Source organism: Barbus barbus (genome assembly GCF_936440315.1).
Source record: "Barbus barbus genome assembly, chromosome: 48".
Classification (NCBI taxonomy): domain Eukaryota; kingdom Metazoa; phylum Chordata; class Actinopteri; order Cypriniformes; family Cyprinidae; genus Barbus; species Barbus barbus.
The window spans coordinates 11,523,007-11,550,316 of record NC_136726.1 but is presented as its reverse complement, the minus strand read 5'-3'; the positions used below and the strand labels follow the sequence as shown (position 1 = coordinate 11,550,316).

The window sequence follows — 27,310 nt, the reverse complement described above, 5'->3', positions numbered from 1 at the left end:
TCAAATAAATGCCGCCTTTTATCTTGCTGTTTATGGATTTACTCAAAATTAAATAATTAAATAAATGTTAAAATATATAAATAAATCGTTAAATACATAATTAAATACATAAATATTCATTCATTCATTAATTTCCTCCACATTTCACTTTCAGGGTTACGGTTGTCGGGTCGAGACATGCATAAAATGAATGATTGAATGAATAAATAAATATTTATGCATTTATGTATTTAACGATTTATTTACGTATTTCAACATTTAATTATTAAATTTTGAGTAATTTGGCCCTCCATAGCTGTTGATTTTTTCAGTGTTAATGTATATTTTTATGTCGAGATGGTGAAAGCAGAGAACAATCTTTTATTTGGGACAAACGGATATTTAAGAACAAAAAGGGAGATTCTTAACTCTACACACACACACAGTATAGCTCAGTCTTTATGACGTAGTACGCACGCGTGATTGGGCGGGGCGGCGTAAACGTTCTAACGCGGGAATATACAAACGCTCTTTAAGAATTCTGCAGCTCTGCGTTCGATTTTTTTATCAGAACGTTGCTATAGTAACCTTGACTGAACGCTCACCTGTTCCGTTTGTCTGCTCAACAGAGAGCGGGGTAGGTGGTAACTCACCATGGGCGTAAGTTAGCGCGTAATGTTGTGTCAGACTTCCTGTTGTAACAGTTTAGCGATCTCCACAGACATTATACACATCAAGCATCATCGTTTAAAAGAGAATATTGACGGCTTTTGAGACTAAGCGATCAGAAAACACACATGGATAACTGCAGTGGGAGGCAAGAGGCGAGGAAACCTCTTACAGCCAGCACGTGTTTTGGGCAGGTATGTGTTTTGGGGACGTGTGTGTTGGTCATTTTGATATTATGTTAATAGCTACAGATACACACGGTTTATAATGTACTAATATAGTAATATTTCCAGAGTTATTTCTTAGTGCTTATTGTGTGTTGTAGTATGCATTCACTGCAGAGGAGTATCAGGCAGTCCAGAATGCTCTGAGGCAGAAACTCGGACCTGAATATATCAGCTCCAGACAGGCTGGAGGAGGGCAAAAAGTGAGAATTAATGCACTTAATGTACACTTATCAATATTTAGCCTTTAGCTGATTTAATATAAAGTTGATTATCTTGCTGTTTTTTCATATTATTAGATCTTTGTCTTGTTTTTTTGCAGGTGTGCTATATTGAAGGTCACAAAGTTATAAGTCTGGCCAATGAAATGTTTGGTTATAATGGATGGTCGCACTCAATCTCTCAACAAAATGTTGGTAAGGACACCATATTTATAACAAAAGGCACATTCTCAAACATTCCCATTAATGCTGCATTCACATCAGGTTTCAGGATTAGTTTAGGGTTTGTTACTTAGTTTTAAAAAGACTGGTCAATCTGTGTTACAGACTTTGTGGACCTGATCAATGGGAAGTTTTATGTTGGAGTCAGTGCCTTTGTGAGGGTTCAGTTAAAGGTAAGAGCTCTCGATAAGACAGACACAGCATTGTGAGGAGCATACCATTTCTTCAGCGTTTTTTCCACAGGATGGCTCGTACCATGAGGATGTAGGATATGGGGTGAGTGAAGGCCTCAAATCTAAAGCTCTGTCACTGGAAAAAGCAAGAAAAGAAGCCGTCACAGATGGACTGAAAAGAGCACTCAAGTAATTATTTCTGCTGCTATGTATGCTTGATTCTGATTGGTCAGTTGTGGCATTCTATGGTCAGTGTTTTTTGTTTTTAGTAAAATTTAGTAAGATTAAAATAAATAAAACTACTATTTAGCAAGGATGCATTAATTTGAGCAAAAGTGACAGTAGAAACATTTAAAATGTTACAAAACATTTCTATTTCCAATAAATACTGATACTAGTATGAAATGTTTCTTGAGCAGAGGGTTGCTAGGTTTTCACAACAAAACCCACCCAATTGCTACTCAAAACTAGCCTAACGGCGTTTCGAGGGGGTTTCCCGGTAAAAATCACATTCCAGGGACTAAATATCACATTATTGGGGTCGCTTCAACCCGTGGCAAAATTGTTAAAGTAGCCCAATTCCGCAGGTAAACTGCAGACTTGGCAACACTGCTTGAGCAGCATATTGGAATGCTTTCTTTTCTCGGACACTAAAGACTGGAGTAATGTCTGCTGAAGATTCAGCTTTGCCATCACAGGAATAAATTATATTTTGAAATGTATTAAGTAGAAACTTTATTTTAATTTGCAATAATATATAAAAATATTGCTGTCTTTGCTGTATAAGAGACCCAAAACATTTGAAATGTATGTATCCAACATATTTTCTCTTACATAATAATTTAAAATCAAAATGATTTATTTATTTGGTAAGAAGCCATATAAGTAGGATAAAATATAGTCAGCTAGTTATTACCACAAAATCCCATTAAAATTACTGCAAAATAAGACCTTTCTACTTCACATCAGGATACTGATCACCCTGTCAAGATTAATTTTGCGATGATTGACTGACCATACATTATAATTTTTATAACTGTTATTGAATTTTAATGTAATTGTTATTTCAATTTTATAAGGTGTTTTGGAAATGCACTTGGAAATTGTATTCTGAATAAGGAGTATCTCATAGCCATCAATAAAATACCAAAGCCGGTAAGAAGTAATCCTGTCAACATTTGGGCCAAATTTGTTGATACGCTGACTTATTTAAATGCATTTTCTTAATTTCTGTACCTGAAATATGGTGTACATTCTGTTATCTCAGCCACCTCCTATGTTAGACCCAGACAAAATCAAACGCAGTGATAGCGAGCCGTCCGTGGAGAAGGCCAGGTTTGACAGCCTGGCCCGAGCCAACAGCAGGGAATTTATCAAACCAGCGGAACCAGCCAACATCCCCTCAGAGCGGATAGGAAGTCACCCTGTACGCGGAGGGCATGAGAGCGGTGCTGGATCTAGGACTTCATTGACAAACACGGCAGCACATTCTGGCAACACGTCAGCTCACCAGGACTCTGAAAATAGGCCCAGCAACACCTCAAGGTGAGTTTATTTGGTGCTAACTTCAACTACAACACTAGCCAGCTGCACTTATGACAAATCTGCTTCTTAGGTCAGCAGCTGACATGGCTGACCTGTCCTCGTCCGATCCTCTACTGGACTCCAAGCAGCAGAGGAAGCTGAGACAGCAGCAGCTGCAGCAAAAGTTCAGACAGGAAATGGAGGCTAAGAAGCTGCTACAGTCCAACGCTTCCGCTGAGCAGCTACCGCTGCAGTCTAAGCAAGGTGTGATGGAAAATTTAAGGGTTCATGTTTTAGCCATGAGTATAAAAGATTTAAGTCTTTGCCTGCAGGAGTGTCAGGTGTGAAATGCTCTCCATCGGTGGGTTTATCGTTTTAGGACAGGCTGTAGGTCCTGTTAACCACAGTACACCAAACGGTAACCTGGTGACAACTAAGCAGGAAGAGTATCTGGCTGGTAAGGAGTATTTTAAAGAAAGGTGTGGTCATGGTACATGTGCACTGGGAACATATAAATGATCAGCAGTGACAGTGATGGTAAATACTGGCCGATTTAAAGCAGGACTTTTCAAACTGGGATCTAGATGCTGTTAGGATAGCAAAAAATTTAAATTCTGTCATTTCAAAAAAATTTTTAAGCTTAAACGCCAGTCCTCTTTCATTGCGATTCCATAAAGCATGGCCAGTGTCTATGAATTTCTCATTTTGTCTTTAAAATGACAAGAATTACTAAATGACATAATTAAAAAAAATTCTCCATTCAATAGGTCTCACTAATCTGGTGGAAAGACTTTTGGTGATTGAGGTTTTAATACAGGAAAAGGCTATTAGATTGTAAGGTGAAATATTTAAACATTTCTCACTTCTCAGATGATCCGGAATTATGGGACTTCACTCTGGACGGCATCGATATGCTTGACGATCATGGAACCCGCTCCACAGAACCTCCCCGTCCCACGACACCGAGCCAGCACAAGATGATGACGCGCAGCAAGACCCCGCAGAGAGACCAGCACCTGAGACCACCAGCTCAACCTCAGGGCCATGCTGTTCCTCAAGGCCAGGGAGGATATGGCCAGTATAGATCCTCAGACATGAGAACTACAGCAGGAGCAGGTACAGTCTGACATGTTTGCAGAATAAATACATATATATATATATATATATATAAAAAAAAAATCTTTGCAATTAGGCAAGTATATACATGCCCAGTTCTGGTTTTGCCTCTTCACTCATGTAAACATCCCATGTCCCCATTAATATAAATAGCCAGGGACTTGACACTCTCAGAGCTGGCAGCCTGTGGCCCACAATTCGTAACAAGCCTGTGCTTGTTGACTTTGCCTGTTCATTAAGAGAAAATAACTTTTGCTTCTTTTTAAATATGGACCTCTGGTAACGATGTTGTAAATGTAACTGTTGAAGGTGGACCACAGAGCCCATACAGACACGGCCAGATGATGAAGAAACGAAGACTGGACACGTAATGAAATTAACTATTTATAGTTTTCTTTTAGAAAATATTTTTAAGATTTTTTTTATACTAATTTGTGAATATAAAAAGCTAATAAATGTTTGTGTTTGTCTTTTTGGACGGAACATCCTAATTTGTAATGTAAAACAGAAATAGGACTATTTAAAATTTTATTTCTGATGTTTGGAGAATAAAAATCTGGAATGGATTGAAACTGTATTCCCGGGCTATTTTACCACATTTTACTATTTTTATTGGTAGCTGATGGCAGGGGATGTGAAAAGCTGTGGGTAAAATTCTAAAAAACACCTTGTAAGAAAAAGTACAATGTAGTGGGAGGACAAATCCAAAATGTTTTATTAAGCATTTGAATATATATATGTACATATTTGTTTTTAACGCAAAACCATAGTTAATCACCAAAAGGACCCTGGATGGAAACCTTTTTGAAAGAAAACATCAGCAGCAATTTTTGACCCCACAAATTTAATGCTGTTTTCTACGGGAACACGTGAGTTGTGGATTGTGAAACCATGCAGTTTTCAGAATTTCAGTTATGTGACGGGATCGTGTGACTGTGATTAGTGGTATTTCAACGGTTTTAACTGTCTAAATGCGGTTTTGGTCAGTTACAAAGGATTCAAATCTGTGAACTCAAGTATCAAAAGTAACAAATAAACCCTCCCTGGTCGGTTAAACCTTTAAACGCTGTGTTTTCTGCATTGCAGTAACATTTACCTTCTCTAGAGAAGTCAAGCAGATCATTTTAGAGGTGACAGGATGTCACTTCCGCAAACAATTGGCACTCAATTTGTGGTATAGAAAAAATGGTTTGGGGGAGTGATTTAAACTGGTAATGAAGTGCTGTAGTTTAATACTGTACTTCTATGTTGCTGCAGTCAAATGCACCATATTAAATCTTTTTCACCACAAAGATCAAGTATTTCATTTACTACAGCAAGGGCTTTGATGGTTAGACGGGGAATACATAATCCTGTGGTTTAAGGCTAGCTTAATTCAAATTGAAAGCAACATGTGATTGGATGACGAAATGTGCTTTCAAACAGGATGCTCACCCTCATCCAAATTAAGCCTTCTATCCACTTACATTCAAAGGTTTGGATAGTGGTGAATGTCTATATAAGATACACTGTATTATTGTAAGCTCATCATAAATGATATAAAAAAGAGAGTCACGAATTAACAATGCTATGAAATACGTGCAAGTATGAAGAGCTATAAAACCCTGCTTAAACCTCCCTCAATTGCACATCCTCTTCCTTTCATTTCAAAGTCCAACTTAAGCAAATTAGGACAGAAGTTCCCCAAAACTTGTCTCTAAAATGCCGTTACTCCTAACATTCCTTCCTTCCTACCTTCTTTATCCGTCTACCAACAATCTAGACTTGTATGTAGGATACACTCATTCAGGCTTGTGTTGGTGGTGTGGTCTTCTTTTTCCATCCATTCACTAACTCTACTGTAGGTAAACTGCAACACCATCACTGTATTTCACTGCCTATTACAATAAGGACGGTATCTGTACTATAAGGCTATATATCTGATGTTTAAGACAAAAACCAGTTTAACCCTTCCTGTGCCTCTTTATCAAATGTACACATTCATCTATCAGTCTGTAAATAGCAGATTCGAATAACCCGAGTCACATTATATGGACCTGAAAGTCTTTCCAATGTAAACTGTTGTATAAAACACGTCCATGTAAAGGACTAGGTCCGATAATCTCAACCCCACGAAGCACAGCTTTTCCCATCCTTGAACCAACCCAGCTGTTTCAGCTCGCCTGAGTGGTGCGTAGATTGGCTGACCCGCAGCTGTTTCCAGACTGGTGAGCTCCTGAGGGTACGAGGAAGCCCTGTTGTAGTCCTGCGGGGGGAGCGGTGGATGACAGCGGGCTTGTCTGAGCCCACTGGGGCATGCTGTAGGTGGGGCAGGTGTAACCAAACTGCTGATTGGGCACACACAGTGAACCCTTCCGCCCGGCTGTAGGGTTGACGGTGGCTGGCATGTGACCACCCATGGAACAAAGCTGACCTGGTGCAGAGTATTTACGTGGCATCTGAGGAAGAAGACAGTTGGCTTTGATTAGTACTAATCGACCAATCAAGATTTATTCATATATAATGTTACAACCATGCTGAATAACACTATAATGCACTGAGCTACTTATATATGTATATCACTATGCAAGCCCACTGTTAAAGTTGCAATGAAACAGAAATAGCAACAGACCTTTTTTTTTTTCTGACAACACATCTGAGTGCATAGTATAGGGCAGAGACTTAGTTTAATTCATTGCACTTAAAAATTGAGCTTAAAGTCGATAGTGGAGGGGCAGGGTTCAAACAAACTGAATGATTGTAGAAGGCTGGCACAGGTCACCAGATTGAGTTAATACTTTTCACTTTTTTTTTTTTTCCCCATTCTCAATACAAACTATAATAAGCATTTACAAAAATGACAATTTTAATTTCATGCCAGCTTTAACATTGGTAGATTTGTCAAAGACTAAAGCTCTGTAGTCTGTACCAAAACCTGCTGAGGTTTGACTTCCAGATGATTTCAATAAAGTGTGACATTAGCATGCTACTAAGCTAACAGTGTGATACTCTAATAAGCATAGAAATGCTCAACACACAAAAAAATTGGGATAAAATAAGTTTTTAAAACCACATTAGCCAGGATTCCATCTTTAGTTGCCAATTTAACTTGTGTGCAAAAATATAAGCAGTATTTTAATCTGACAAAATTGTCACTTCCTAATAAACTGGCACTAAATATCACAAAGAAAAGTGGGAGAAGAAAAGACTTGCGCCTCAGAGCGAGCAGACGAAACGCAATGAATGCGGTCATTGTTTCCGTGGATGCCTGCTGTTCAGGAACAGTCGTGTAAGACAGTTCTGGGAGGCAATAATACAGAAAGACTGCTCGGGCATTACAGAATGCTGCTGTGCAACAAGATCAGTCCGCTGATTAGTCAGGTTATGCATCCCATTCCGCAAAGTGTAATTTTGATGCGCACGGAGAAATTTATCCGACAAATGCGTTTCCATCTCCCATTATTTACATTAACCCTTTTTTGCAGAAGACAAAAAAGCACCTCAAGCGAGTGTAAAAAATTTTAGCGAATTCTTTCTTCCGAAATTTGACGTTTCTGATGCAATACTTCAAAATGCGTATTAAAACAGGGTGATGGAAACAACTGTGCAATCTTGGAAGGTTTTTTAAATGTATTAAATGAAAATTAAGTGTAGTTTTTCTGGCATAGTAAGAGTTAATGCACATCATGGGTTTGCGCATTCTTTTTGGAGCCTTTCTTGACCTGTGGCATCTTGTTCTTGGCATCCCTGGCCCAGTTATCAACCAGCTGATGGAGGTCAGCTGTGAATGTGCCCTTGTGTGGCAGATTAGCAGCAGGTGCTTGGTCCTGGTCATGGCTCTGTCCATTCTCTTCTCTCACTGGACTTGTGGTACCTGTATGCCACAATTAATATTCACCTATTAGAAAGACGTGAGCATTTTGAGAAGAAAAAATTATCTAAATAAAATGGTGAAAGTCCTACCTTGCACATGAATGTTTGAGCCTGGTATGGATTCAGTCTTTCCAGTGGCTGACTGATTGACTGAACTTCCATTCTGTACAGCTTGTTTGTTCCCTAGACAAAATCAAACAACATTTTTCATGTCATTTTTTCACAAGCTTATGTTACAGTTGGATGTAAATCACTAAGCTCTGATACCTTGTTGAAAAGAGCCAGTACCGCTACCGCTTCTTGACCTGGTCCCCTTGCCCTTAGTGGGTCTCCTTCTGCCTGTTGCGATAGCCACGGTGGGAGGGATCACCACAGAGGCCGGCGTTTTGCCCAGACGTGTATAGAGTTCCTCGATTTCCTTCTTCTGTTTATTCTGTAATGCCTGGATCTCACCCATATGTCTGAAAAAACAAAAAAGTTAAATTATTGATCACAAGATACACAGTTATCATGAATGAGCTCACAGAAAACACAAGTACCTCTCCCTGAGCTTGTTCATCTCTCGTTTAAACCCCTCATCTTCTGGTTCCGAGTCGTTGTCACTGCTGAGGTAGTGATTGGTGATGGACACGCTGGAAGGGGTCATTTTAGACTCTTTAGCAGAGTCTGGTCCCTCAGCAGAGCTTATGGAGGAGCTCATTCCTTCTGCTGTAGTCACTAAGAAGCGGCCCACTTTGATGTCGGTGCTGGAGGTCACCTGAAAGCGGCCGACTGTAGTGGTAGATGGGACGGGTTCAGGGCTGACCCTGGGAGGGGTCTGAGATTTATGAACAGTGTTTTCAGGGCTAGAGAGAGATGATGGTGATGATGAGGAAGAGGATGACGATGATGTTGTTGTTGAAGATGGGGTGATGGAGGAAGATGAGACTATGACTGCTGGATCTTGAGCAGTGCCTGGGTCTTGATCATTGGCCACAGAAACCTGAAATGGAGAATGAGGATGTACATGAACTTGCTGTACAAATCTTTCAGGCATAAAATCTGAGGCCTAGTGTACACTGATTAGTATATAAAGCTACCTGAAATCGTCCAAGTTTGAAAGCTTTCTCGGTTGGTGATGTTGTTGGCTCCTTCTCCTCAGCGCTGGTCTGTCCATCTGGTTGAGTTACAGATATGGAGGTCTGTAAAAGAGAGTGCGTGTATAAACATGAATGAGTGTAAAATACAATGTACCATTTTTAAAGGTCAATGACAAATAAGACTGTCTACAGTAAAGAAAAGGAATTAAAAATCTAGTTAAAAATACATATGCCAAGATTTAAAAAATGTACTCTTTTAAACAAAATCACATGTAATTTATGAATGAATGATTCAATGACTCACTCAAGATGTACTTGTTTCATTACTGTTTGAATCAGCGTTCTTGAACGAGTCTCTTGTATGATTCAAAGACAAATACATTTTAACAGCCCCTTTTCGCCACCTATTGGCGTAACTATGTAATCGATAAATCTTCATTTGAAGTGTCAAAATTACTTTCAAAAGGTGATTTACTCCATTTTAATCGCTACCATAGACATCGTACACACAGTTTATATCTGAACTATAAACTTTTATCCCAGTACTTCTGTGATTTTAATGTTTGTAACAGAAATAATGATACTGTGTGGATGAAAAGACTGTGAAGTGTTTTCATTCATGACAGATGACAGCTGCTCTCTTTATTTAAATGTTCAAATCACACTTACTGGTGTGATCGTACTCTGCACAGACGAACCAAGTGATCACAACATTGTGATCGCATACGACAAAGGATGATGAATGAAACAGATGAATCATTGTAATTTAGGAATAGAATCACGCTGGTATTTGCATCGTGTTCGCGATCTTTAACGATCTATTAAATTAATGTGCTTTGTCATGCTGGTGGTGACACCTCTCTTGCAACACGTTTAGCTATCACAGATATTATAATTAGCTTTTTTGGCTTTTGATCGCAAATGTAGCCAAACTTTGGAGCAAGGTCCTGGCAGATCGCTGGGTCCAGTCCCCACAGATGAAGAAAAAAAGAAGCGCATAGGAATCGATAGGCGGAATCGAAATTTAAATTTGACAACAAGTATCCGATTCCTGACCTTAACCGGAATCGATTTTCGATTCCCAACCCTAGCCAAGACAGCATTTCTAATTTTCATTTATTTTATTTCAGTTTTTAAAAAATAATATTTTAATATTAAATTCAATTTTAATAAATTAATTTAGACCAAAAATAATTAAGCATCATGTCATCTAAATAACAACATAGACATTGAATCAGCAAGTTGGTAACTTCCCCCACCTGTGGCCTTTGTGGGGATGGATCTGCAGATGGTGTCTGGGCATAGCTTGTGGGTGTCACAATAGAGGCAAAAGCACCAGGTGCAAAGTTCCCACTGGAACTGAGAGACAAACTGGAAGGCATCACACCGGAGACAAAGCCAGTATTGTTAGTGCTGATAGTGTTGGGTGGAGAGGATGTAGACGTCTCTCCAGATCCATCAGGTTGGCTGGAGGAGCTCTGGGAAGAGTCCTTGAAAAGGGACCGCAGCTTCTGATCTAAAGCATGGATGTCTTCAATTCCAGGCGGCTTCCCCTGTACATCACTCTCACCATCTCCTGTCGCAGATAGTTGCGGGACAGGGACGACTTGCACCTGCTGGATGCCGGCTTGAGCTTGATCCAAGCCATTGCTTTCAGCCACAACATTTTGAGGAATCTGGGAAGGGGTGGGAAGTGACAGCCGACGTGGAACTAGTGATTCAGTTGGGGCTGGAGAAGGAGACGTCCTCCCTGTTCTGGTTTGCTGAGTGGTAGATGGTGTAGGAGTGGTTACTTGAGTGGTGACTGCTGTCAGAGTTGCAGTGGCTGCTGGATCAGGGCTCTGGTATTGAGAAGTATCTGGGGCAAGACCTCCAGGTGTGGATGGTACCACAGATATCTGGGTTGAGCCAGGTGCACAGCTAGCTTGGTCCTGCTGCTGAACACTGCTGGCTGGTGTGGGATCAGATGCTGGAAGTGAGAATACATGGAATCATTCTTAATGTTGGTTGGTTGGCTGAATTTAAATTTATTGTCATATCAGCTTCATCGGCTATTACGTGGCAGATACAAATGAAACATTAAACAGCATAATATCATAAATACTTGATATACATGTTTAAGCACTTTTAATTGAGGATGTGTAAATCATACCTGGTGTGGAGTCTTCAAATGATGTGTTTGCAGAAGGAGGTCCAAAAAACGGCTCGCGAAGTCTTGCTTCAGGCACTGGGCTAACTATGAAGCGCCGGCCTGCTGAATGTACAACCTGTGCTGCTACGCTAGGTGGCACACCTGTAAAATGCGAAATATGTCAAATGAGACAGGTTGCAAGATGGTGGTGGATAAAACATCACCACAAAGTACACTTACCAGGCACACTGGATGTTGAAATTTCAGGTACTTGCTGGCCCAAATTACTGCTCACCTGAAGTAATAGGAAAATTTCATTTGTAGTCTTCAAATCATTTCTCATATTTGTTCTTATGGTCTGAAAAATCAAACATACCTGACTATTTTTCTGAGCTTTTCCTTTCTGATCTGCCATCTGAATGACATCTCGAACCTGCTCTATGAAGGATTCCCGCTCGCTCTCCAAGATAAAATCACTTTTGATCTTGAAACGAAGTTACACACACAGAAGTTACAATCAAATTTTATTAAATATTTAAAGAAGTTAAACATCCTGGATACTGAGAATCAAAAAGGTTAATGCATAAAATGCTAAATGCAGAAAACAAACAAACAAAAAAACAATTGTAATAAATGTCATTGTAATTTCAAATGAAGAGGTCTCTGGCAATCAGTCCACTGAAAAAAGGTGAAAGTAAGAGAAAGGTGTACCATAATTTCAGCAATTTCTACAGGATTATCTCCATCCAAATCAAATTTGAATGTGACCATTTTCCTGTTATGGGTTTCCAGCTGACATTCTGCAACTCTGTCCCCAATTTTAGAAATCTACAAAAACAAACAGGTCAATAAGCTCACACTTTTATTATAGTACACTATACACCAAAATTTTATGTGATTAAAACAAATCAAATGATTAAAAACAAATCAAATTAGATTTGAGCATAACTTACATTCAGTACATTGAGCTTGAGCTTGGCCTTGGCCATCTTTTCGTGGCGTGAGCGGCTGCGTACAGAGCGGCTCTGGGGTCGTTTCGTAGAGCGCCCCTCATGCCTGCCCTCGTTCCCATCGCTCAGACCTGAAGCAGCATCGGAGTGACCACTGAGGGCAACATCAGTAGTTAAACTTCTCTCTACTGGAATGTCAATGTTAATGAACATGAATTTAAAAAAAAGATATTTTACCTTTCTGTGGAGGCTGGAACCAGAGATGTTTGAGGTTGTGACTGCTCTATTGGCTGTGGTTGGGACACGGTCAATGGTGCCTGTAATAGAGAATTGATTTAGAATTTTAGAATGCCACTCAACTCCAAATCACCCATAGCACACAATCACAAGGAGAAGTTCTTTGTCCAGAAAAAAGGCATTGTTTTAAATTGATGCAACGTGGATGCAATCTGAAGCTGAAAATTCAGCTTCGCCATCACAGGAACAACACAGGAATTTAAAAAAAAGAAAAAGAAAAAGTGTTATTTTAAATAGTAATAATTATTTGTTTTTACACAACATTTACTCAAAATTCACTGAAAACTAAGCATCTACCAACACTTGTCAATTTTTTTGTTTAGCATTATAAATACATTCAGAAAATATTGTGTAAAAACTATATACTTTTTAAATACACATATGTAAAAGCATTTTTCAGTCACTGGCACTGTAGATATTATTATCAGCACTAAAAACCCACATTGACGAACTGCTAATTCACACACCACAGTGTTAGGCACGACTAGTACCTGACAGGCCTGATATAGAAAATAGAGCTGTTCAGCATTTGGAGGTGGTGAGAAAACAGGAGGGCTGAGTTGACATGCCCATATCTGACAAGCATGTAAGAGCAGCCAGCATGCAAGAAAAGGATGGAGAAGCAAAGAACAGTAGCATTAATGTATGAGCCAACAAGAAGTTGGATGTTGTGTGCAAAGCAAGCACACACAACATTCATTAAGCAACATGCAGGCCAATGGAAGATGTAAGATCAGCCACCAGAGGGCACCTTTCATACTGTACCTGTAAGATTTGAGGGCTCGGAGGAGGAGCGCTGCCATCTTGAGGTGGCTGATGGTACTGCAAGGGGACGGTAGGTTGAACAGCAGAGGGCAAAGTGGCCGCCTGACCCATCACCTAAGAGGAGAGTACATGGATACTCTTGTTTATGTTTGACTCTGGTGTATGTTTAACAGACAACAGATATATAGAGCAACATGTTTTTGTCTTCATGTTATGGATCACATGAAATGTACCTGGGGTGTGGCCGCAGTTGCAGTCTGGGCAGTCGGACCCGGGGTCAAAGTACTGCTTGGTTGCTGCATAGGGGCCTGCGCTGGGTACTGTGACTGTTGAGGAGAAGCAATTTAGTGGAGAAAGCAAAGAAACAAGTTTTTTTCTTCAGATTAACATGACTAGCTCTGAAAACCAGGACTAGCTCTGAAAACCAGGACAGGTAACAAAACACAAAGGAAATGACTCGCCATGCTTTGTGGATGGGTCATGGTGTGCTGTGGATCAGGCTGTACAGTGCTGATAGATGTGCCTGGCTGGGCAGGGTGAGTCTCAGGGACAGACGCTGAACCTTGAGAGTCCACAAAACCTACAGCTGTGAGACAATAAGACTTTCAGAGCGTTTTCCCATACAAATACATTTCACTTGTTTTTTTTATTTTATTTTATTAGAGCAAAACGACTCATTTTGCAACACTAACTGGAAGCAGAGGCCCCAGGCTGCTGCAGTTGCTGGTGATGGTCTGCTTCATGTTCTTCAGACTCTATAATGACCGAGGCCAGAGCGGGACCAGGGGGCTTGGCTGTGGTGTCGGTATGCGGTCCTAGATGTGAGAGGTCATTCTCCTGCACCATCTTCCTCTTTTCTTGTTCCTCTCTCACAAGTTTTCTCTGCTCTCTCTTACGGGAGATCAGGGACACTCTGTCCTTTATGGCCTTTGCAATGGTCTTGTGGTCACCCTCACAAACATAGCCAGAATCGACCTAGAAGAAGAAGATTACTCAGAATTTAACTTCAAAAACAATGACAGGTCAATATTATAAGGCGGCCAAGGGGGAATTCTGCAGACTTTCAGGTTTTTTTTAAGCACTGAAAGACTGCAGAATAACTATATATGTATTAATTACATGTAAGGCCAAAAAATTTACCAATTACAGATTCAAAACATCAACCGATTTGAATCTGTAGTTGGGTAACAGAACAGAAATCCAAGTATCTTTACCATTTCTTGGGCAACGTCATCTGGGACGTCTTTATTCAAGTCAAAGGAAAATTCAATGGCTTCATTCTCTTTGTATTTCCCTTTCAGTTTCTTTACATCCTCAATGCGCAGCAACAACTTTATGGAAACTAGTTCTCCATCATCCTCCTCAGCTAGCTCTACTCGAACCCCAGTCTCCTCCTGGAAAAATGCATGACTTAGGAGGTCCTTGATGCAATACCTAAAAAAAAAAAAAAAAAAAAAATAGAAAAAGAAAGTTAATTTAATTTAAAGACCTGTACCAATAATTGAGAAGAACATATCAATATATTGATTAAAGACAAGAAATAAACAGAATTGTGCCCATCTTGTGACTCTATGTACTGAATGTGTTAAATATAATAAATAAGTCTTTCCTTCCTGTGATGGGGCAACCCAAAGCGAAGCCACAAGAGTTTACTTCCAATTAAATGCCAAACAGCTTATTGTGAAATGACGAGAGTAGACAGTTTATTGTGTAATCAAAATACCAATAACAAGCAGATATACGATTGTTTGCCTATATTTAATTATAAACAAGCACGAAATACACCAGGTCAAATTTTTTGAAATTGTATTTTGAAGCTTTACTACTTCCAGCAGGTCATTAAATATGAAAATATAATGTGCACTCTTATATCATCTAGAACATTATAATATAAACACCATAAAGTAAACACTGTCATTATCCATTAACAGTCAACTGTTCAGAATAAATGAGCAGTACTTTTTGATGGCGACCCACTCTGAAACTGCAAGCAATGCACAAAAGTGCCGTGTTTTTACTCTGAAACGTGAAGTACTACTCATGTAGTACCGTAGGCCTTACATTACATTAGTACTACTCTTCTTGAAGTTTAATAATCACATTAATTAACCTTATTGCAACTCCTGTTTTTTAACTCCCAAATTAACTCTTACAATGACACCGTGTACTAACTACAAGCGACACGGCAAAGGCTATTTTTTCCATGTTAGAGTTTTTTCCTAACTAACTGCGACGGCAACACGCAGAACGTCTATTTTAGAAACGGTTTCTATTTCCGCAACGTCGCAGCTGGAACAACATACAAACTATTTGACCGTAATAATCTCAGGTAATGATTGTGTGCTTTATTCAAAGTTAAACGTGTCTAATGTGAGTTTGAATGTCATATTGCGTGGCATTTATAGCTATATTGAAAGCAACAACAGATGGTTTACCTCAGATCTTGAAAATAAATAAATGTAAAGATGTACGTTAAAACTGAACTCACTGTATTCTATAACAAAGATGGTATTAGGTATCAGTCACTCTGTATGTACATTTAATAATGTTAAAAAGGTTTAATATTTATGAATTAGATTATAAAATTATCCATTTTGTTGTGAGTGCAGAGCTCTTCCAGAGAGAGCCCATCCACGCACGCTTCTGATTGGCTGTGATATTTGATTGATTGTGTGGACACCCAAATTGCTTATTTTATTGCTTAGGACACAGTGCGAGTCTGTTTTACTGGTTTACATACAAACCGATAATATACCAATGTTTTGAAAAATCAGTTTATTCCTCAGTAGTGACATCAAAACAATCATTTGTTTATCTGACTTGGGAGTATTTCATGTTAAATGTTAAATAAAGCATCCAAAATGTCAGTGGAAACTTGTTCAAACTCATTCTCCTCTCATTCTGATGTAAGCACATAACCACATGCATTGCTGGCTTAAGCCAGGTTAAGAAAAAGACATTGCAGATATTTTATGACCTTACATGTGATAAAACTGGATTAAAGACATTTTTAAATAATTGTGTGGTAATAACATAGATCTCAATAAAATCAGACACTGTATTTCATATGACACAAATGAAAATGAGCTGCAAGTATAGTCTGTTCAATATTAAACTGTGATGTAACCAATGAAACACTGAAAATACCTTACCACAAATTTCCAGTGGACAAGACAGAAAAACAGTTGAAAAATAGACCTTATGACAATACGACAACTGAACTCTCATTCTCTGTAAATGTCAGCCCACCTCTCATCTTTATTCTGACGTATACAACCCTCAATGATCTCCTTCACTTCAGGAATAGCCACTTTGTCAAAACTGCCAGGCTTCACCCCCTGTAAAAAGCACAAGAAACAATCAAAACACTGGTGTAGAAAACGGAGATGGCTTTAACTTGGGGCCAGATTTTCTCAAAAATACTACATTTTGAATCAAGTCTGAATGGACTTAGAGGCTTCAGCATTTACTGGTAGAGGTAAAAAAACAACTTACCACTGTGAGAGAAAAAAAGCAGAAAGGAAACACCCCCACAGGGGGCAAAAAGACTAAAATAGTGCAGCAAACAAGGAGAGGATGAGTGTGCGGGGACACTCTCCTCCGCCGGTGAAGTGTGGACTTACGCTGGTGACTCTGCGATAGATCTGAGCTGCATTTTGACACTCGGAGTACGGATACTCAGAAGTAGCCATCTCCAGCATACACATCCCAAAGGCATACACATCCACCGATTCGTCATACTTCTCCTCATACATCTCAGGCGCCATGAACTCAGGGGTACCTTAAATTAAAAGAATGGTTCAGAACTCTCTCAGTAGCCTATTACACCCTCTCAGTGAAGAGGTGAGAGGAAGATGATGCTGTCGTTGAAGACCGCTCGGGCACAACCTGCGAGAAAAGAGAGAGGTAGAGGGAAGGAGAGCAAAAAGGGGATAGAAAGTAAAAAAATAAAAAAAAAGAGGAAAGGGAAACTGCCCTCAGTTAGACTGCAATGATAAGAAGCCCAAGTTTCTCCATGTAAGACCTTCAAGGGCAGGACTGTGTATGAGAAAAACCAAACTAGTGCACAGCACTCACTCGAAGGCCTGGACTAACCACATGACTTTAAACAATACAGAATGAATTTAAGAAATCAACATATTTGTTGTTAGCCCAAATAGCAAGTTTAAAACAAGTCCGTGGTCAGAGGGCCCGATGCTTTTATCACAAGACCAAACCAAAACACTAGCAATGGAAAACAAACCTTTCAAAAAGTCCTACCTTTGGGGTTAACCTGTGAAGAGAAAAGGTTGAGCAATTCAAACATGTTACACTCCATAGCTTACTGAAAAGTGATGTTCTGTGCACCAGGAGAACTAGTAACCAAGTTACCCATTGACAAAGGTCTCACACGGACAAACTTCCCATATTGATAATGATTCAGACTGATATGTGTCACATAATACTGGTGGACTTACCAGGCTCATTTCTGCGTACTTACTGTCTGTACTGCAGTACACTAAATAATCCTTAAAGTAGAATAAGGGGAGACCTGAAATTAGAGCCTAACGCTTCCAAAACAAAACACAAAGATCTTAAAGCTAAAAGTATGAGGGAGATGAGCAGAGAGTTTAAGGCTTTGAGCTCCAGACACTGACACACTGAAAGAAAACAAGCATTTCCTTGTGGGAGGAAAAAATGAACAGATTCATTAGCATCATCATCATTAAATCATGGTTGACTGAAGAAACAGACCACAAATTTCCGAACCAGAGCAAAAGATCACTCACGGTACCTGCCAACCCAGGGCTCAGCTCTAGCTCTAGCTCTATCCCATGATCAGATCAGGTTTCCCTGCAGACGAGTCACAAAATACCTACAACCGCTCCACAACTACTTACTCTGTCTGTGGGTACCTGAAATTGTGGCAGAAGAGAAGACAAAAACTATGTTTGAACTAAAGGAGGGTGTCAAGAGACATCTTCCCGTAAAGCGGGAGCCCTGGTTTGCTGCGGTTCGAGCGCTCAGGGAAACGCTGTGGTCTGCTTTCTCACCACTGTCATTAAAACACGCTTTGAAAAGAAGCAGAAGAAGAAAAGAAACTTGAAAAAGAAACATGGAATGAAGGATTTGCCTTTCCCCCCAACCACAAATCTGAGTCAGACAATTCAAATGGATTTCGATTTAGAGGCGGTAATGCAGTTGCAAATACTTAGCCGTACCTATGACGCTCTTGGCAAAGGAGGCCCTCTTGAGGGTAGCCAGGCCCAAGTCTCCAATCTTGACAGATCCGGTAGGTCCGGTGATGAAGATGTTGTCACACTTGAGGTCCCGGTGGATGATGGGAGGTGACCTGGTATGAAGAAAGTGCAGCCCCTTCAGAATCTGCCGGCACCAGCTGCGCAGGACTTTGATCTTCATCTCCTTAAACCGTTTTAGATACCTACAAGGGCACAGAAAACAAGTCAATCATAGCAGGTGGCCTCGATGACGAAGACTGCTTAAAAAAAACCTGACAGGAACAAATAAGAGCACTTACGTCTTGAGTGTCCCAGATGTCATAAGTTCAGTCACCAGGACAATACACTTCCTGCCTTTCAAGGATGACTCCCAGGAGTCATAGAAGCGTACTATGTTGGGATGCTGAAGACCCTTCAGCATTCCGGCTTCCTCTTTAAAACGCTGCCGCTCTGACTTGGACAACTTGCGATCCTGAAAAAGAATTTCATATATTTGTAAGCATAAAGGTATGGTCACAATTTCATCAGCAAAAAAAGAACCACAGCTCACACAGAAATCTTTTTCAAAACAAGCAGCATTCTGTTGGTCAAAGTGGCAAATTTGCGTAAATGAAAGTTGCATGAGGAAATTTTTCTCTCTTACGTGAAAATCCCAGATTCCTATTGAAATGTCTGGATTTTGCTTGTGAAATTTCACCCATTTTTTAATTTGCCCTGTTTAGAAAACTTCTAAACTTATAAATGATAAGTGTCAAAGTGGCTGATAAGAGAAGGTACATTTTTTTCTTCATTACTTAAAAGGAGATGCTACATAAAAACTGCAGTGCTTTAACTCAATTTATAGTCACCTTTCTTACAAAACACCCTCAATACTCAACTGCTTTCATAGTGTCAACACCTCTGTGTGCACACTATCTTCTTTGATGATGACAAAAAAAAAAAAAGTGTGCTGAATTGTGGTTTCATCAAGGGGGAAATACTGCTGCTTGCAAAAACCTAATTTGCAATCAAAGTAGATGGTGCAGCACTAATATCATCTACAAAGAAACTTAAAGTGCTTGGCTCAAGCCCATTCCAGCAGTGTGACCGTTTTGCAGTCTGTGTCTGACTACAGTTAAAAAATGCACTCATTTCAACTGGCAATTCTTAGTTGACCTACATTTGGTGCGGTCAGCTGCCATCTCTGGAATGAGAAACATTTAGCCGTGAGTTTGCCTTTGCCAAGCCCAGCAGGGATGGGCATTCACACTAAGTTAGGGTTAAAACTTCTGTTATTACCGCTCACATGTGTACAATTAACACTATTAACACAATGCCGAAATGAAGTGAAGTTCTGTAGAAAGCAGTTTCAGTGCTGAATGATGTGGGTTGGAGGAAGGGGGACTCTGCTTTGCACCCCACCCTACAACAGACCTACTTTCTCTCCCTTCCTCTTTGACAATTCCAACTATGCGGTGCACTCTGTGGCCTATGGGACCAGACCAGCGAAGCGTGGGAGTATTTCCCCAGAGGAGGGTTGGCCCGCACACTGAACTCCAGTATGAGGATAAACCTCCTGGCATGAATCCGCCTCACGTGTGAGGGCACATACCACTTCAGATGGGAGATAAGGAATTAGGATTAGTGAGAGGATCTCAAACACAAATTACCTGGAAATACATTTAACAATTCATTTAAAATTGACAAATGAAGTTTAGGAGGTTGGGATAGAGTGCAAAGGTCTTGGCGCTTATAAGGGGCAGCACAGTTAGTTTGGACATTCATACGCTCATCTATCAGTCAGTAATGTTAATCAGTGAACACATGGAGGTCACATGCTTTGTGAATGTTTTTTGTTAGGATCCGTGTGGCCTAATTTCCGATTTAAAATGACTATAATGTTACATTAAAGGAATTAAAAAATCTAAATCATAGACTACCGATCAAGAGTTTGGTAAGATTTTTTTAAATGTTTTTGAAAGAAGTGTTTTATGCTCATCAATGCTGCCTTTATATGATCAAAAATAGAATACTATTGTGAAATATTATTACAATTTCTATTTTAATATATTTTAAAACGCAATTCATTCCTATGATGAAAAAGCCGAATTGCTGCTCAAGAAACTTCTTATTCTTATTATTATCTGTTGAAAACAGTTGCACTGCATAATTTGTGTTGTGGAAATTTTAATTTGATGAATATAAAGTTAAAAAGAACAGAATTTATTTGAAATAGTAGAGACTTTTACTATTTCAAATAAATAATTTATGCATTCTTGCTAAACAAAATAAATAAACCCTTACTGATCCCAAACGTTTGAAAGGTACTATAGATATATTTACTGTAAATTAATGGCTGTACTTAAGCGATTGTAACACTTACAGCACTTCCATCTCTCAAGAAGACTATAAGCAAAGCTCATGAAGTTCTGATGGGAGCACAAAGCCCCCGGAAGTGTTAACAGTACAATGAAACTTTCAGCAGGCAAAAATCTAATACATTTTTAAATAAATTTATTTAAAAAAATAATTAACTTAAATTAAAAAATTTTAAATAGTTAAAAAATACACAATTGTACCCAGTACAAATCATGTCAACTGGGAAAATAAATCTTTAAACAGTTTAAGGTTACTGCAGAAGATTAAATGGATTTACAGGGGTCCGTTAAAGGGATCAAATGCAGGGCGAAAGGCAAATGCAGGACAACTGGAATGAAACTCAAGCAGTTGCTTGAATGTCAGTGGTATGCACTCGCAATGATGACTCAGTTATCTGGCTAAACCGTATAACTGGAGTATTTAATGTGGTACATCGAGAGGGAACTTCTGTAAAAAAGAGAAGCATCTGAGATCCATTTTCATTTTCTTTTTTTGGTGACCTACATATTGTTCAAATGTGTTTAGCATGTGAGAAAGCAAAGGAGAGAAATGTGGGAGGGGAATATCCCTGAGTTTAACATAAGACTCTGGAGACAGATGGCCTTGTGGGGGAGATACATAGGCCCTTCCCTTTTCTGCAGCAGTGTGAACTTGCAGCTTATAACACATACCGTTGTATCACACAAGAAAGGCCAGGAGACAGAAAGAGACAGCGAGACATGAAATGTAAAAAAATTAAGATAAAGAGAGGCCGAAAGCTAGAGAGAACGACAGAGGCTTTTGTTTCAGCTCAGTGTATGAGCTGGCTATGCGTGAGGGCCATGAGCAGAACTGCAGCTCACGTGGTGCTGCCTCGTCATTGCTCTGCAAAAGAAGAGGCAGCAGGGGGTGGAGAGCAGCAGTAGCAGAGTCAAGCCTTGGCAAACCAGCTCACCATACTTCACACAGGAGATTACAATTGCTTTGGTGGTTGAACTTGACCCACTTTTGAAATCACATCTCTATGTGGCACATTGGTACATAAAAAAACTCCCTCTACATGATGAAAACAAAAAGGAGGAGGTCTCTGTATGCAAACAGACTTCTCAGAAGTGAGCCACAAAACTTATGAGCTGGTGATTTTCCGACAGAGGTGCTGTTGCTATGCAAGCACACCTCACAGAGATTACTTATGCTTTTATCATATCATAAACCAATAAAATTAGAACGGGTGCAAAATGTTTAAAAGCCCATGTTTCTCACAGTTCATTAATTATCAAAAATAGAATAATTAAGAGAAAAAAAATTTAAATGGCTGAAGACTGGTTCTGTCTCCAAAATAAAACAAAATCGTAGAAAATAAAAATTATGTTTAAAATATGAAAGTGTCACACTATGAAATATACACTACTACTCAACAGTTTGGGGCCAGCAAGATTTGTTTTGAAAGAAATTAATACTTTTATTCAGCAAGGACGCACTAAATTCTAAAGTGACAGACAGGATTTCTATTTCAAATAAATGCTGTTCGTTTGAACTTATAATAAACTAATAATAATAATAATAAAAAGTTTCTTGAGCACCAAATCAGCATATTAGAATGATTTCTGATCGTGTGACACTGAAGACTGGAGTAGCAGCGGATGAAAATTTTGAAAACAGAAATAAACAGAAAACAGTTACTTCAAATTGTAATAATATTTCAAAATATTACTGGTTTTAACAAGTAAAAGCAGCCTTTGTGAGCAAAGATTTTTCAGTTTTAAAAAACATTTAAAATTTTACCAACCCTTAACTTTAAAACTGTAGTGTTAATTCAAAATTGCATGATATAAATGCAATTCCAAAAAATGACGTAAAAACGTGTAAAGTCTAAAATTGCAATTTAATACAGTTTTTTTTACTCTGACATGGAAACAGGCTTCCACTGCAATTAAACTGTCTCAAAGTACACCTTAAATAAACACTATGATTTACTACATATGCCACACATCTTCCAATACACACCTGGTGGTCTAGAATAATCGAATTAGGAAATGAGGATTTTCTATTTAAGGATGATACTACAATACTGGGGCTACGGCCAAAGATGACAACAGCTATAAAAACACAGGCCAAATGCCAGATGTGTTAAGTGTCAGATGTGTGTATTGAGATGCTTCAGAGGTGTGACAAAAAGGACTAGTAAAAGTATTTCCTATTTCTAAAGAGATTATACAGCAAAATGAAACATGAACAATATAAGCTGATGGCACATGGTGTAGATGAGGCATTGAAGTTAAAATCAAACTGACTACTCATCAGACTGTCATTTAAAGGTGCTATAAAGGCCTCGAGACAGGGTTGTAGGTTTCAGAGAATGAGAACGTATACTTCAGTCCCAAATGAACAGATCAGATAGTGATTTACCACCGTCAAGAGTGCCAACATCGTCAAGTGTTGCACTTTGTTATCCTAGCTGTCAAAAGCTGTGACATCCTACCCATAAAGCGTAACACTCAGGTTTCGGAAGCAAAAACTCCATTTATCTTCTCCATAGGGAAATTTAATTTAAACTCATAAACCTTTAAAGACAGAACTACTGTCAGTTCCTAGTCTGTTAAATGACCTCTGTTCTCATTATTTCAACTTTTCATTTTAACGGTGAAAAATGAAATTACCCATGATGCTGTACAGAATGAAGCACCACAAATGGTGCAATCAAGTCCTGCTATGCTATCAAAATATTTGTGTAGTTCTATTCCTCATTGAACTCGTCAATTACATACTCTTGTACCTTTTTCTATTGGTCCAATTTTTTAAATACTTTTTTGCTTCAAATAAAAGTTTATAATGAAACAGAAGCAGAGAGTGCTACACGGGTGTCTTTATAAAGCCACTGGAGCTCATTGAATGTGGTGGAGGTAAAAATCTAATTATATAGACAAAATACTTCCAAGGCACTCACATGGTAATATAAAAAACCTTTAATGTACCGGGCTTTCTTCAGGACACAGAAGGCTGTTTTTGCCGAAACGCGTAGATCTACTTTTACTTTGTAATGATTTAAGCCCGGTACATTAAAGGCTTTTTATCTTACCACGTGAGTGCCTTGAAAGTATTTCGTCTATATAAACGTTTATATTGTGTTACTGGCTGGTTTGGTTCTTGGCCTCTAATGCATTGACAAAGACTGAAATATGTAACTGAAAACTTAAGGTACAAAAATACAAGAAATGTACCTGCAACTCGCACCATGCCACCTCCACTGTGGTTTCAGTATCCAGACCCTTGTAGACTGTCTTAAAAGAGCCACGTCCAATCTCAATGTCGAACTTCAAGAAGCGGCCATCCGGCGACGTCCCGACTGCGTTTGTCTCAACTTCCTCATTGTCTTCCAGCTCCGCCTTCGCATCCCGTAATTCTGCCTTAGCTCGTGCCTTGTCTTTACTTTCTTCATCCTCCTCTTTCTCATCCTCTCGTTTTGCATTAACATTATCTCCAGATTTCAACTCTGCAACCAAACGTGGTGCTTCTACAGAGAGAAGACGTGTGGTATTCACAATCAACACCGGCGTTGACTCTACGGCTGTCTCGACAACGTCACCCTCCTTTTCTGGTGTAACCAACCCTTCAGATTGTGTGGCCACTGAAGCATCTTTGGTTTCCAAGGCAGGAGGTTCACAAACAAGAGCGTGGGAGTCCGTTGAGATGGTTAGGATTGCATTCTTGCTGGGTAGCTCCAGCGCCGTAGCATTGGAGTCGTTGATGACACTGCGACGGAAGAAACGGTGCTCTGCCTTCAGCATTTCTCGCTCCATGGTGTGGTGGCGACGGCGGACTTCGACACCTAGACGCTCGCCCACCAGCGTGTCTGAGCTGGAGCCGTTGATGCTCTTCGAAGGGGGGGAAAGGAACTTGACCATATTGTCGTTGAGATTTTCTGACATTTCTCCACTGAGAGGAGCGAGAAGTCGGGTCAAATCTTATATCCTATCCATGCATGAAAAAAAAGCTGTATAAATGTGTGATAACGAGAAGAGGTTGCTTCAAACCAAGTAAAACCTTGCCAAAACCTCTCTCCTCTCAAAACAGCAGTTCAGATAAAGTCAATACTCTTGCAAACTAAGGTGTTGGAGAGGAGCACAGGAAGTACTTGGTGATAAATGTAACGCAGGATCCATGCACAGATCAAAATACGTTGTTGTTGTTGATGATGATGATGACAAAAAGGAGACCTCACATCCAGCTCATCCATCCTGTGTAAAACTGCGAGGTGTATTCAATCCACATAGGGGGTCTCCTGAGGGGGCAGGGCAGTAGCCTGCTGATAAATGTAATAATCACTTTCAACTCCGAGGTCGTGCAAGAGCACAAAGTTTAACAGTTGCGTCTGATTCACTGAAAGAGAGACAAAATATAATTTAACCAAGGTGGTTAGCCACAGTTAACAAATTTACACTCAACTTAAATGGCTGCATATACAAGAGGCATTGGCTTTTTCACAACCAGGCAAATATTAACCCGTTCAAATGGGGTTAAAAAGAGTTTACTCTAACTAACTAAAACGACAAGATGTGACACTTATTATTTTAAAATTAGACCAGTCATACTGAAACTTTTAGATAAAGACAGTGTAGGAGGAAGTAACTCACTGATTTTTCACATTTAACCCTCAAGTCAAATTTAAAAAAATTCCACATAGCACATTTCCATAACTATATATAATTCTATTTAAACAAACAACAAAAGTAATTTACGCTACATCTATGCTTTTAATTTGAAGTAACTTAACTTGTTCAGGACAGTGAACATATGTTGAGGGATTAGTAAATTAGATTTGTCCTTGTCATGTGTGAACACAAAATAGTCTATGGTTTCAAATAATAAAAAGGAACAAAAACATTTTAAATAATATAATTTTTCCTTTCTTTCGAGAAACACAAAATGTAAGATACTGAATTGATTTTTCCCTCATACAGTGAGAAGAAATGATTTGAGATGTCAAGCTTGCATTTTTTTTTTCATCAAAAGTCATTGTCAGTTTCTTAAACTTATAAGAATCTAGAAGAACTGGAAATTAGCCCAAGTGTTATGTGGACTAGTTTTTATAGTGCTAATACTTTTATGGTGACTTGCGTAATTTTTAAGATTGAAAGACTCCGTCCCCATTCACAATAATCATAATTCAGCAAATTTCGAAATTCTTTCTTTTGTATTCCCCAAAGAAATTAATTCATACGGGATTTCAACGACGACATAACGTGTAAATGAATGAGTAAACAATTACATTTTTAGATGAACTATCCCTTTAAGTGAATATCTTTCCACTTATTGTATCTGGCGTTAACCATAAATGAGCTAGAACCAAGGTTAACTACTTATAAATAAATCAATAAATAATAGTCACGACTTCGTTTAGTTTCACTGCTGACCATTTTGCCACCACATTTAAGACAAAAACTTACCATAATGTTAAGTGTCGTCGTCTTCATCTTCTTCAGTTATCGGTGAATAACCAACAGCCAACTCCAGGTTTAACCGGTATTTCCCCAAACGCGCGTGCTCAGTATTTGAAATAACGTTTATCCGGCTCGAAGCAAATGAAAAGCTCAACGTCTCTCGCTTAAAGCAATTTTTATCCAGTAAAAGTCTGACAAAATGGCTAAACGTCGGTTACTGTGCCTCCCCTCTGTAACAGTTACCGTCTCTCGCGATCCTACAAAGTTCGAATGTCAAACACTAACGTGCCGCTTCCGCTAATGGTTGCTCGCGAGACTGCAGAGCAGGTTCTCTTTGTTATTCCCTTTCAACTGACCTCGATTCATCTTCCTTGTACACTCATCTACTGCATGACGTCGCGCGTGCAAACGATGCAGTCCAAGTTTACGTTGCAGTATTTACATCAACAGGATGCAAAACAATATTCGTAAAGCTGCGAGACTATATGCATTTACGCCGACACGAAACTTGGCTTTGGGTGCTTTGCAGCGCGCTACCGAGCGCTTTGTGGCTCTATTGTTGACAGCGAAAGATCCCGAACAGATGTAGACGATTTGCACGCTCAGGGTTCAAGGCTACGTAATCTGCATGCCATCGATTCCCAACATTTTCGCCATCGTATAAATGCATGCTACATGAACAAACCGGTTTCGTGATAAACAATAACCCGGACTCTGTCCACTCCCCCTACTTGTCTTTATCCTAGTAATGTCTTTTACAGTGAGAAAATAGCGCCGCCTGCTGAACCATCGCATGCATACCGTGTTTTAAAGGGACAGTTCACTCAAAAATGACAATTCTGTGAACATTTATTTACTCAACTTGCATTATTTTGTTTCTTCAGTGGAACACAAAAGGAGAAGTCAGGCAGAATGCAAGCCTCAGTCACCATTCACTTTCATTGCATCCTTTTTCATCAAATGAAAGTGAATGACTGTTTCTACTCTCAGTGCACACGTCATGATAATTTCTTAAGAGGTCTTTTGGAATTTTACCATAACTAATCTAATTGCTAAAAAGAGCAGGTTTAGTTCTTTCATTAATTTTTTCTTTGGTGCAAATCTGTATAAT

General features: G+C 39.3%; 2 protein-coding genes across 3 annotated transcripts; one reads left to right on the top strand and one right to left on the bottom strand.

Annotated features, from left to right (window-relative positions):
- Window positions 1–464: 464 nt before the first annotated feature.
- LOC306866736 (DNA repair protein RAD52 homolog) lies at window positions 465–5,417 on the top strand. Its single transcript, XM_079412043.1, has 10 exons — window positions 465–842; window positions 974–1,075; window positions 1,195–1,288; window positions 1,421–1,488; window positions 1,559–1,677; window positions 2,568–2,643; window positions 2,756–3,033; window positions 3,104–3,276; window positions 3,883–4,128; window positions 4,438–5,417. The coding sequence occupies exons 1-10, from the start codon at window positions 777–779 to the stop codon at window positions 4,497–4,499; spliced, it is 1,284 nt and encodes a 427-aa protein (XP_079268169.1). The 5' UTR covers window positions 465–776; the 3' UTR covers window positions 4,500–5,417.
- LOC306866735 (serine/threonine-protein kinase WNK1-like) lies at window positions 4,817–26,958 on the bottom strand. Of its 2 annotated transcripts, XM_079412041.1 has the most exons (25): window positions 26,206–26,958; window positions 23,980–25,138; window positions 18,721–18,893; window positions 18,404–18,624; window positions 16,826–16,983; window positions 16,452–16,540; window positions 14,417–14,636; window positions 13,895–14,177; window positions 13,664–13,788; window positions 13,436–13,528; window positions 13,203–13,316; window positions 12,929–13,012; window positions 12,378–12,457; window positions 12,144–12,294; window positions 11,902–12,018; window positions 11,567–11,674; window positions 11,431–11,485; window positions 11,212–11,352; window positions 10,319–11,028; window positions 9,060–9,161; window positions 8,520–8,962; window positions 8,248–8,441; window positions 8,071–8,163; window positions 7,830–7,981; window positions 4,817–6,566 (listed from the first exon to the last, which is right to left on the bottom strand). In XM_079412041.1, exons 2-25 carry the CDS (start codon window positions 24,685–24,687, stop codon window positions 6,282–6,284), a joined length of 4,899 nt encoding a protein of 1,632 aa, XP_079268167.1. In that variant the 5' UTR covers window positions 24,688–25,138; window positions 26,206–26,958; the 3' UTR covers window positions 4,817–6,281. The 2 variants fall into 2 exon arrangements, with proteins under 2 accessions (XP_079268167.1, XP_079268168.1); XM_079412042.1 differs by lacking the exon at window positions 12,929–13,012.
- Window positions 26,959–27,310: the final 352 nt, after the last annotated feature.

Coding starts and splice junctions, on each gene's coding strand:
- LOC306866736 (XM_079412043.1), top strand. CDS start 777: ATGGATAACTGCAGTGGGAGGCAAGAGGCGAGGAAACCTCTTACAGCC. Junction 1,289..1,420: donor AATCTCTCAACAAAATGTTG/GTAAGGACACCA, acceptor TCTGTGTTACAG/ACTTTGTGGACCTGATCAAT. Junction 4,129..4,437: donor GAGAACTACAGCAGGAGCAG/GTACAGTCTGAC, acceptor TAACTGTTGAAG/GTGGACCACAGAGCCCATAC.
- LOC306866735 (XM_079412041.1), bottom strand. CDS start 24,687: ATGTCAGAAAATCTCAACGACAATATGGTCAAGTTCCTTTCCCCCCCT. Junction 16,984..18,403: donor CTTTGCCAAGAGCGTCATAG/GTACGGCTAAGT, acceptor TTTTAATTTAAG/GTACCCCTGAGTTCATGGCG. Junction 14,178..14,416: donor ATGACGTTGCCCAAGAAATG/GTAAAGATACTT, acceptor TTCTTCTTCTAG/GTCGATTCTGGCTATGTTTG.